Genomic DNA, 12,367 nt, shown 5'->3' on the forward strand with positions numbered 1-12,367 from the left:
GACTGCCTGTGCTCTCTTCTAGGGTTTTATGGTTTCACACCTCACATTAAGGTCCTTGATCCATTTTAAGTTTATTTTTGTGTGTTGTGTAAGAAATCACTCCAGGTGGGTGCCTGGGTGGCTCAGTCAGTTAAGCATCTGCCTTCAGCTCAGGTCACGATCCCAAAGTTCTGGGATTGTGTCCCATGTTTGGCTCCCTGCTCAGTGGGGAGTCTGCTTCTCCTTCTGCCCCTCCTCCCCGCTTATTCTCTCTCTCAAATACATAAAAATCTTAAAAAAAAAAAAAGTGCTCCAGTTTCTTTCTTTTGCATGTAAGTGTTCAGTTTTCTCAACACCATTTGTTGAAAAGACTTTTCTTTTCCCCATTGGATATTCTTGCCTCCTTTGCTGAAGATTAGTTGAGTGTATAATCATGGGTTTATTTCTGGGCTCTCTATCCTGTTCCATTGTCCTACTGTGTCTATTTTTGTCCCAGTACCAATACTGTTCAGATTTCTACAGCTTTGTAGTCTAACTTGACGTCTGGGATTGTGATACCTCTAGTCTTCTTCTTCTTTTTTAACATTGTTTTTGCTATTTGGGGTCTTTTGTGGTTCCATACAAATTTTAAGATTGTTTGTATGGGATCACAAAATTTTAAGATAATTTGTTCTAGTTCTGTGAAAAATGCAGTTGATATTTTGATAGGGATTGCATTAAATCTGTAGATTGCTTTTGGTAGTAGGGACATTTTAACGATATTTGTTCTTCCAATCCATGAGCATGGAATGTCTTCCCATTTCTTTGTGTCATCTTCAATTTCTTTCATCAGTGTTTTATAGTTTTCAGAGTATAGGCTTTTCACCTTCTTGGTTAAGTTCATTCCTAGGTATTTTATTATTATTATTATCATTATTATTATTATTATTTGGTATTTTATTATTTTTGATGGAACTATAAAAAAGGATTGTTTTCTTAATTTCTCTTTCTACAGCTTCATTATTATTATATAGAAATGCAACAGATTCCTGCACATTGATCTTGTATCCTGAAATCTTACTGAATTCATTTATCAGTTTTAGTAGTGTTTTGGTAGAGTCTTTAGGGTTTTCTGTATATCATATCATGTCATCTACAAATGTGACAGTGTTACTTATTTCTTACCAATCTGGATGTCTTTTATTTCTTTTTGTTGTCTGATTGCTGTGGCAAGGACTTCTAGTCCAGCGTTGAATAAAAAGTTGTGAGAATGGACATCCTTATCTTGTTCTTGAGCTTAGGAGAAAGGCTCTGTTTTTCACCATTGAGTATAATGTTAACTGTGGGTTTTCATGTATGGCCTTTATTATGTTGAGGTACGTTCTCTCTAAAACTACTTGATTTAGGGTTTTCATCATGAATGGATATTGTACTTTGTCAAATCCTTTTTCTGCATTTATTGGAATGATCAGATGTTTTTTATCCTTTGTCTTATTGATGTGATATATCACTTTAATCGACTTGGGAATATTAAACCACCCTTGTATAAATAAATCTCACTTGATCATGGTGAGTGGTTTTTTTGAAAGTATTATTGGATTCAATTTGCTAATATTTTGTTGAGGATTTTTGCATCTATGTTCTTCAGAGATATTGACCTACAGTTCTCTTTTTTTGGTAGTGTCTTTATCTGGAAGGCAGTAAGTCTAGATCTTGGATTAGAGGATCAGGGGAGCATGGAGTTCAAAAAGACCCTTGGAGAAGCTTTCCGTTCATCTACATCACATTCAGGGGAGGGAAGTCAGAACCAGAGAAGCTGAGTTACTAATGGAACATTGTCTTGGGAGAGATGGCTCTAAACTCATGGATTTTATCTCTCCATTCACTTTCACTTCTATTTTATGACCTGGATTCAAGTCTAGGGACTCTGTCAGTTGGCTTAGTTAATTCCATTTAATCTAATTCATAAGATATTTTATAACAAAGGTTATATACTAATTTCTAATGTGTTTATAATGAAATTATTAAAATCTTGCTCAGTAAGGAACATAACGTTTTATTTTTCAGGAAAACCTGAGTAGCAATTTGAGGAGTAGAAATAAACTTTGACTACAAGACTTGAATTTAGTTCAACTAAACTTCAAATCAATTTCAAGAAGCTCAAGGTTTGATTATGCATTATTCCCTTGGTTAAAGCCACCCTTTTATTTCTTCTTATATGTAGATGCTTTCTTTCTTGATTGTTTGCTTACTCTCTCTCTCTCTCTCTCTCACACACACACACAGACACAGTACTCGTTAAAACAGAGTCTTCTTCTTTTTTTTTTTTCCATTTAGTGTAATTGTCTGAGATGGCTTTATGGTATAATCATCAGACATTATGGGCCTGAACAAGACAATGATAGTCTTGGCATTCAGCCCATGTCTTCCCCCAGTTTTTATTGCCTGCAAGATTTCTGTGCCTCAACAGAACTTGTACTTCCCCTCCTCCACCCTCCAATGTCTGGACTATGCATCTAGCAGATGGTCTTGTTATACAATCATGTTTAACAGGATTACGCTAGATCATCGAATTGTAGGGATTTCTGGCTATCACAGCTGCTTCTTCTCTGAAATGCTTTCACTCAATTAATGTATACAAGATACTCCTCTGGCCAACACTCATTTTCCAATCAGCACCAACACAGAAACCTGAATACATCCATATTTTAAATAAGAAAAATAATTTTGGTGCCAGAAATGAATATACTAATGACTCCTATTTTTGTATGTGTACCAATGACAATATGCATGGTAAGAAATTGAAACAAATAATGGGTGGGTAACTAGATATTAGGAAAATTATACCAAATATTATTTCTATGGTAACAATATTTCTAAAACAAAATTTCCCCATATCTGTCCATTCTACTCTACTTTTCTCAGGCCCTCAGGATCAAAATTCCAGAGTCCTCAACGTCTCTTCCTTACTCACCCCACCTCCTTTACGTTCTCTCACAGCAAGTCATTAACAAGTCTTGACTATTGTTCATTTACATTATTTCCTAAGTTTTGTCCTTTCAGTTGCCATCGTTATCACCTAGTTCAGGTCCAGTAAATGCCCTCAACTGCCTAAGAGCTTAAGAAGGAAGAACATTTTCTATTCTTGGCACCCAGTAAATCACAGTAGTGAGTAATAGGAGAAGTCCCTCATGCTTCATCTCCCACTTTGGGGTGGGAGGTCAGGTGGGTGAACGATGGAACTAGATCATAGCAGGGCCGTAACCTCCTGATATTAGAAGCTTCTAGGGAGGGTCCAGCAACAGGAATTTTATGAGTGCATCTCAACCCAACAGAGTCTCAATATCAGTGTTCGTCTGGGGTGGGAAAAGCCAATATGGTGTTGTAAATTAAGAATGGGGGCTATGGAAATTAAATAAGGAAAAGAAAATAACGTCAACTAGGGTGCATAAGAAAAGAATATCTCCAAAGTACTCTTGTTTTAAAACCTGATTGGAGAGCTGCCATTTTTCATGTTATGTAAACAATGCCATTTTGTCTTTATATCTACTTACTATATCTAATTTCACAGATAAGGAGATTGGAGAGAGATTAGCAAACCGTCTTATGCTTATACAGCTAGGCAACAGTGGAGTCTAGTTTGAAACCCATTTTGTCCATCTCTAGAATCCAAGAAGGCAGCTTTTCAACACTTCATGTGGCCCAATATGTCTGTGAAGTAAAGTAGTTTTGATTCTGTTCATGTCAATCAAATGGATTTCCTTCTTTTGTTCTAAGCCATTTCATGACATTTTGTAAAAATCTTTTCCTGACTTAGAAAGTACAAACACACATAACCCAGTGAAGGAAGTATTGTTAGCCCCATCATATCGGGTATAGAGTAGAAGCACAGAGAAATCAAGTAATTTGCCCATTGCCACATAGTCCATCAATGATGGATGAGAATCTTAACCTTGGCAGTCTGATTTCCCTTCCCCCACTCCCAGTCACACTGCTAACTTTAATAGGTTATTTTTACACTGGTTTGATATTTCCTAAAAAGAAGGAAGTGGAGTGTCATCTAATCTTACCCTATAAACTCTCTTGGGATACACACACATACACAAAGAATACACATGCATACACACACATATATATACATATAAGTGTGAGTGTATGTATGTGTGCAGGAGAAATATTAAAAAATAATATTCCAGTGGGTATTAGCTATGTCTTCTATGCAATAGATGGCACAGCAGTAATAATTACTATAATTGCAAAATGTTAGCAATATAATTGGTCCCATGCCTGCTTTTTGGTAGCATTTTTTTCCTCTAAGATAAGGAAACTAAGTGCCCGGTCCTCCTCAAATATAGAACATCTGTAACTTTCAGAAGAGATCGGGTGATAGAGTAAATGTAAATCAACCACCTTTAACACGTCTGTGCTTTTGATTATTTCAGGTACTAGGTGACCTGATTTCTAGTCCGTCTGGGAGATGAAACAGCTATAATTCACAAATATACATCAAACATCACAATCAACCTTATTCTTTCTTCCTGCAGAAAGCAGCTGGATTGTATCAAAAACATGTAAAGAACACTTGTTGCTATCTAGCCCATGGGGCAACCTATGCACCCTGCCATTAACATAGGGAGGTTTCTTAGCAGTGTGCCCAGAAGTGGGTTGATGGCAGGTGGTGAAGACCAGGGAAAGCAAACCAGCTCAGCTTGCAGACACAGCTGCTAAGCCCTGGGTGCCTAAAATGGGGTAAAAGTGTTCATCTTAGGAATGGGAAAAATAACCCCATCAGAAACCATCACTTGGGTCAGCACAGTTTTTTAAGTGTGTTCCATTTAGTAGCAGCTCCGAGGTGTCTGAAGGATTTCAGTGCAGAATTTCAAACTACTGTTCACCTGTACATTTGTCTTTATGTGAATTTTGCAGGTGACCACATAGTTGAAGAGTTTGGGGATTTTGTTTCCGATATATTTAGAACAAGGACTTGGAACAGGGCCACTGAGAGTCTACAGATGCCTGTGTATGAATTTAAAAAGGCAGCCCCGTGTGGACGAAACCCCTTGGGATTTGAATCTGTCTTCACTTGCCCCTTGGCTGGGCACAACCTGTACATAATTTGCAGCCCTGATCATATTAGCTTGGCTTCTAGAAGTTTCTGAGGGGAAGTGGAGGTGCCTGTATAAGGGGCTACAGAGCTTATATATTTTCATCAACTGAATCCTTTAATAAAAACCAAATAATTACAAAATTGCCAGAGGCCAACAATATTTTTCTTACGACATACTTTTAAAATTCATAAGCATAATGTTCAGCAACCATGTTTGAATTTCTTCAGATGTTATGATACTTCAAAAAAAGTTTTGCATTTAAAGACTTCAGCATTATAGTGCTCACCCTTCATTGGGGTTATTTAACTGTCTGTCTTTCTCACCTAGAATGTCAGCTCTGGGAATGTAGGGACTATGTACACCTTGATACTATGTCCCCAGCACAATGTCTAATATGTAGTAAACACTAATACATATTTTTTGACTGAATGAAGGAATTTCTTACTTATTTTTCTTTTGCACTCTGAAGCTAAAGGAACAAACATAAAAATATCGATGAACAGTTTAATGATCATTTTTATTATTTTAATTTTTAAAACAAAATATTTTCCGGGGCGCCTGGGTGGCTCAGTGGATTAAGCCGCTGCCTTCGGCTCAGGTCATGATCTCAGGGTTCTGGGATCGAGTCCCGCATCGGGCTCTCTGCTCTGCGGGGAGCCTGCTTCCTCCTCTCTCTCTGCCTGCCTCTCTGCCTACTTGTGATCTCTCTCTGTCAAATAAATAAATAAAAAAAAAATCTAAAAAAAAAACAAAAAACAAAAACAAAATATTTTCCTCTCAATTATATTCTTCACTTCTTACTACAACTTTTATTTCCTAGGGCCATTTTGTTTTGTTTTGTCTTACCGGGGCTTCATAGTGGATATTTACTGGGATACTTGCACAGTCCACCAATCAACTCCTACTTTCTTTAGAATATGTCACCCTTTGTCTCATAGCATGTAAGATTCCTTTCCTCAGGATTTGGGACTAAGATAAATTGTAGACAGTCTCTTTGAGTGACTAAAACTGCAATATACAAACTCTGGAGTTGAAATACTACTAGGTGCTCAAAGAAATATTGGCAAGAGATGGAGAGGGAGGAAGAGAAGGAGGGGAGGGAAGATGGAGATAGAGAAAGAGATAGATAGAAGATAGAGATAGAGATTAAGAGAGAGACAGAAAGGAAGGCCTACCATGACCATCTTGGATCCCAGTTAGTCCCTTCTAGAGGCCTGGCAGAGTTCCTGTCATTAGGTTTCCTTGAGATATTCCTACAGCTTTAATATAAAGCTCTCCCTTTATGGCATAAGCCAGGTTAAGGTAGGTTACTTCCTAACAAGTACAATAATGTATTTTAAATGAAAGTCAGTGGTGGCATCATTTTAAATGCACAGATAACTTCCAGGAAATGTAGAACAGTGCATGAAAAATTAAATATTTTCAATGGGTCTTCCTTAATTTTTCCAGATGAGACCAGAGCATGTCTTAGGCCCAAGCATCACAATGGCAGTAATCACACAGAGGCCGTCTGGAGAAAAGACCTTTGGGCTAGTTTGACAACCTTCTAAAGAATAAATGGAATGCCAGAGCTGAGCTAACAGGCAGTTGCCAAAAGAGAACACTGCACATCTGACTACTTAAGCATGGGAACTGAGCACAAAGATTCTAGAGCTGTGTTTCTCAAAGTAGGGTCCTGGGTAAGAACATAAATCCCTGAAGCCCATCTCAGTCTCCATAAGTCAAACTATCTGAAGGGGTGCCATGCATTCAGCCTGTACAAGTAGACTCAGTGGCTGACTGGCACACACAGTGCTTCAGAGCTGACCACTCAGGGTGTGATGTGAAGCTCAGCAGCAGGGAAAACACTTGGGAATTGACTGGAAAGAGGCACTCTTTCCCATGCCCTTGACCTACTGAATGGCTCTAATGAGACATCCAGTCAATTCGATGTTCAAAAATAGGGAACATGTTCTAGATCATTCATTCCCAGCTGGGTTGTGCACTGGAATCATCCAGGTTACTTAACTGTTATTCTGGTCCATGTTCTACCCCCCAGAGATTCTGACTTGGGAGAGTCTGATTCTGAGTCTGGAGTGTGACCGGAGCAGATGCATTGTTTAAAATTCCCCAGATAATTCCCCAGATGATGTGCAGCAGAGATTGAGAACCTCTGCTTATTGAGAATGACTATATATATCCTAGAAGAAAGTCAAATTGTTAAATGGATTCTAGAACTCCTAGGAGACACGATAATCTGACAGCAGAGTAATTTTGATTTGGAAGAGCAGGACCATAGAGAGAAAGAAAACTGTAATTCTTTTTAAGTTCCAGGAAGAACTGGTTTGGAAAAAATCACAAGACAGATCCTGGGGGACTAGGACATAGAGTTTATAAAATGAATTATAGAGTTTAGAAATCATGCCACCCAATAATCTTTGGGGTTGGGGAAGACTGCTGTTTCCCAGGCAAAACCTAAGAATACTGCAACCCCATTAGGGCTAGAATAATAAAATGCCCCAGTGGAAAATTAGCAATGGCTAATTGGAATAATCTAGGGGGATTATAAAAACAATTTCGGAGACCAGAAAACCCAACATGCAAGTGTCTGGGTCCTAACCATCGCATAGAAGCACATGCTGGGAGTGGACTGGAGGAGGACAAAATAGAACAAGGATGCAGGATACATGGAACTTTGGAGCAGTGGCCACTCCACAGGCCATTGATTGACTACAGAAGCTCGAGCTCGAGCTCGAGGTCAAAGACCAGGAGAGGCTGGGTTATCCTTCCAGCAGGAACTAGTAAAAACAGATGATACATTTGGGCTGCATGCCCCTGTGTCAGTCCCAGGACAACAGGCACACCCTTTGCTACTCAGTCCTTGAAAGACGGTGGGAGAGGGAGAAAGGGGAGAATTCTGAATCTAAATGACCATTTACTCAACTGAGATTAAGTCTGAATCTGGAAGTGACAGTGAGATTAAGGTTTTCCCCTTAAGAGAAATGGAGGCTGGAGACAAGCCAAGTGGAATTTCTGTATAGAATAATGAGGGCGGGGCAGGGGGGGGGGGGAGAAGGAGGGGAAAAAAACAAAAAAAGAAAAAAAAAGAATAATGAGGAGAGTTACGTGTCTAATTCCTGAATTACGCCTGTGAATTTCAAATCCACTCTTCTAGTGAGTGGAATGTAGTTACCCGTCCATTAGGTGGTTTTCTTCTGCATAGGTCCCTGGGGACTTGGTGTCAATATAAAGAGGCTTCTTTGAGTGGCATTATTTTGTAAAAAGATGAGGATCAAGGAAAACATCATAGGATCATGAATCACCAGACATCTGTATTTCCATTTGAGAGGCAGAACTGGAACCAGAACCCAAGTCTACTAAGATGTCCAGATGTACACTGAACGCCTCAAGACAATCTTGAAGGAAAAGAATTCACTTAGTGGCATTATCAGTCCTGCCTTAGTAAAGATCATTCACTTTACAGACAGAGGGATAGGCTGCATAACTTCATTGGTTAGTATAAATTGAATCAGCCTCAGTAGATAAAGTTAACGAATTGCCTCAAATGATCTTTTTCTGATTGTTAAGAAAGGCTAAAAGAAGACATAAGAGGTGACTAATTACCAGCATTTACCTACTTTAGTTGTTCCCTTCCCTGTCCTACTTCTGCTCCCCCGCCCTCTCAGCCCCCCACCCACCCCCAGAGGGAATATTCCTCGAGAGAAAAATTGGTTCATGTTTCTCTCCTTCCTGGTTTTTATTTAGGAGACTTCAAAAGAAGTTGATGAACGGCCTGCGTGATCGATACATCCCTTATCTCCTTTACCTGGGGGAAGGTCCAGGCCATCCTCTCTGTCAGGTTCCCTGACTAAGGTAAGAATATGACAAGCACAATGACTGGCAATAACTTTCCAAAATAACTGTTTATCTAAAGTTACAACCCAAGAGTTAAGTTTTGTGAATCATCCTGATATATTTGGGAAGGAATCATATAAGGGAGGATTATTTAAAATAGAATATATTATGAATAACACCCTCCCCCCCAAAACTAAAACCCACTACCTTCATTGATTGGACAGTATAATATAACCTAAGAAAATGAACTTAACTAGATGCTCTTGAAAATATGGAAGAATTATTTAAAAAAAAAAAGAAAATATGGAAGATATTTGTATACAATATAATACTAAATCTGCTTTGAGCCCACTACAAAATTTATGTTAGTGCCCTAAAAGACTTCTGGCAAATTTATGAGAATATTTGGAAGTATCCTTTTTGCCTGATCCCAAAGGGGAAGAGAAAGTGGAAGGATGAAATTAGCGATACATATTTAGGTAGCCAGTTTATTGGAATGTTGCCCCAAACCAGAAAAAAAATCCTCCATATGGAAAATGCCCAATTAGGGGAAGGGTGGTGAAAAGAGACAAGGTTTTAATAAATAGTTAAAGCTGTTAGTTAACTATTCCTGATTTCTATGTGTTTATTGAAAACATCTTAAAATAACTAACATAAACGTGAAAATTGAACCATAAAACCAAGAAGTCCAGTGTTCTTTGCTAAAAACCCTGGGATTACTAAAACAATCCTTTAAGACCAACTGTATTTTCCTACAGCACACACAAATCATGAATTATGTCGCTGCACTGTCTAATTTCCATGAGACCTCAATATGAGGTCATATTAAGTCATCAAATGAATTAAGTCATCAAAAAGAGCTGAATTAAGTCACTAAAAAGAGCTTACAATCTTTACTATGAACCAGTTCCTTTTGCTTCAGTTTGAAATATTCAATCTATTTTGAAAAAACCCCAAAGTATGGTGAGAAAATATTTACACTCCAAGAACATGAGCTTTAGGACAGAAATGTTGAAGTTCATGAGTTCATTAATAGGAATTATGAGCTCGAGAGAGAGTGACAAGGTGAAAATAAATTGCTCTAGCTGGCTCTGAGGCAAGCTGTCTTTATCAACGGAGAACAACTCAATGAGGGGTTTCAAATAACAACTTTGGTTGCAAAGTTGACATGTCATACATCCAATGTGGCTTTTCAAACACCATCTTGCCTTTCTAAAACCATCTCCTGGTGGGAAAAGGACTGTTTATTTTATCTGCCTTCAAATGCTTGTGAAAGTCACCCAGGAATCATGCACAAAAGCTCCAGGCCATCCAGGTTAAACTGGGCCTTTGCCTTTACGAGGGAAAAGCTTACATGGGATGCACGGTCCTGAGAATAGGCCTCTTTCCAGGAAGTGGGCTCTCTGGCAGGAGAGGAAAGGAACCCTTACCTGGGTAATCATTCTTGTCTATGTCTGAGTCTCCTCTTAGAGTAAAGCCGAAGCCTGAAGGGGTGGTCTGTGAGGCCCACAGTCCCTGCAGAGTTTGGGAAGGTTTGGTGTTTAAGCCATCCTTGTTCCCGTTGTAAATGAGCACTTTGCCTCTTTGATCCTTGCCTGCGAAGGGCACACCGATGGCAATGTCTGCAAACACGGACACATGAACACATTTTTTTAAGGAAAGAAGAAGGTTTTAGAGATAGAACTAAATGCAGTCGAAGAGTGGCATCCTGGAATCCAAAGGGCTCATTATGTTTTCCAGGAAGATTTCGTAATATTGCAGCAACCATAAATGATTTGTCTTTTCTCCATCCAGCATTTATTGAGTGACCACTGTGTGCTGGATCCAGTGGGTATGACAGTGAACCAGATGCTGCTTTTAGAAAGACTATGTCCTAGTGTAGGTAATAGACAATTTGAATAGAGAGACAATCAAGAAAAGATGGAAAGTGACACATTTCATGCAGGAGAATAAGAAATATTAATGTAATGGAGGATGGTGGTTATTTCTAGATTCGGTGATCAGACAGGGTGTTGCTAAGGCTTGTGTTGAAACTGAAAGCTGGGGACAAGACAGAATCAAGTGTGTGTGAAATCAGAGGGGAGAGCACTCCGGGCAGAAAGAACTGGTGTGCCAAGGGCCAAAGGTGGAAAGAGCAGGGCCCATTGGAGGAGCCGGCAGAGGGTGGTCTACAGGGGAACTTAGCGTGCAACAGGGACGGCTGGGTCACATCAGCAGGCCGGGTAAAACAGGGGAGGCACATTTGCAAGGTACTTATGAATTTCTTGTCAAAAGAAATAAACAATCTCTTGCACAAAGATTATATAATGTAATGATTACATTGTCCCACGAAGGGGAGGAGGTTGCATTTTACAATAGAGGACACTGGGGAACCCAGAAAGAACCCTATCGCCTGACTCCCACTTAAATACAGCACTCAATGAAAATTAACTTCCACACATCGCGTTCATCAGGATTGTTCTAAACAACACACACAAAGACTGAGTTTTACATAAAAAAGAGCACCAAGAACACAGTAACATAATAGCTCACCCCAGTGGAGGACAGTTATGTGTTCTCACTTTGTCGGTTATTTCTTTTTGCTCCTAAGTAAGTCTGATAAGACTAAGTAAATCGTGAATTGATTTTACTACATAATGAGGATCATAATTCCAGTTTCGTTTAATAGATAATGATAAATATTCCTATCTCAGATTGTGGTGGAAATTAAAGATTTCGTCATGTACCAGGTGCAAAGAGGCTTTTCCTTCACCTCCTCTAAGTCGGTCCACCTCTGTCCCGTGTTTCCTCTCAGTTTGGAATTATTTTGCCCACTTTATACTCAAAAACAGTGAGGCACAGAGAGGCAGAACCCCCTTTATGTCACTAAAAATGTTTCTCTCAGCTTTCAAAAATATCATGAAGTGTTTGAGAAAAAAGACAAACGGAGAAAACTGTGGTGGAAAAGATGACTTGATAGATAATTTAACATTATTTATTTGGCTTGGTGCTCAGGGAAAAGGCAGTTTCTGAAAGCAGCGTATCAGTTAAAGATGAACTTGTCTCTTTTTCATTATTTTCCTGGAACCGTGAGCTTTTAGCATGCATTTATGTTTTATGGCACTTAAAAAATGACTAACCATACATTTCTGGGATGTCTTTTTTTCAGAGAAAACATAAAAACACAACATCCCTTGCCAAAGGTACTAATGAATACTGATCTGAGGCAAACACTCCCTAAGCTATTTTGTTGGAGCAAATTCCTGTCACTCCCTTGAACTTTAAGAAACCCACTATACCTTGCTTCCTAATTTAAAGGTCCTAAACATGTAAGCAAAACTCTGTGTGAGCTGCACGTTCTTCTGAGAAGGTACTTGCAAGGCGTTCACAGATTCTTAGCTTAAAGAATCATGATTCTGAACTAAGAATTTAACACAACTCTACTGCAAACACTGAAGTTGCCTTTGAGGTGAAGTTTACAGACCAAT

The 12,367-nt window shown here is 39.0% G+C and overlaps 1 protein-coding gene across 1 annotated transcript in view; it reads right to left on the reverse strand.

Moving 5' to 3' along the window:
* The window catches only part of ITGA8 (integrin subunit alpha 8), a 173,754-nt gene that overhangs the window by 97,685 nt on the left and 63,702 nt on the right, over positions 1-12,367 (reverse strand). The window contains exon 13 of the mRNA XM_046013396.1: positions 10,331-10,522. Coding sequence (XP_045869352.1) covers positions 10,331-10,522 — 192 coding nt within the window. The remainder of the gene's footprint in view (positions 1-10,330; positions 10,523-12,367) is intronic.

This window comes from Meles meles, chromosome 7 (assembly GCF_922984935.1).
Source record: "Meles meles chromosome 7, mMelMel3.1 paternal haplotype, whole genome shotgun sequence".
In the NCBI taxonomy this organism is placed as follows: domain Eukaryota; kingdom Metazoa; phylum Chordata; class Mammalia; order Carnivora; family Mustelidae; genus Meles; species Meles meles.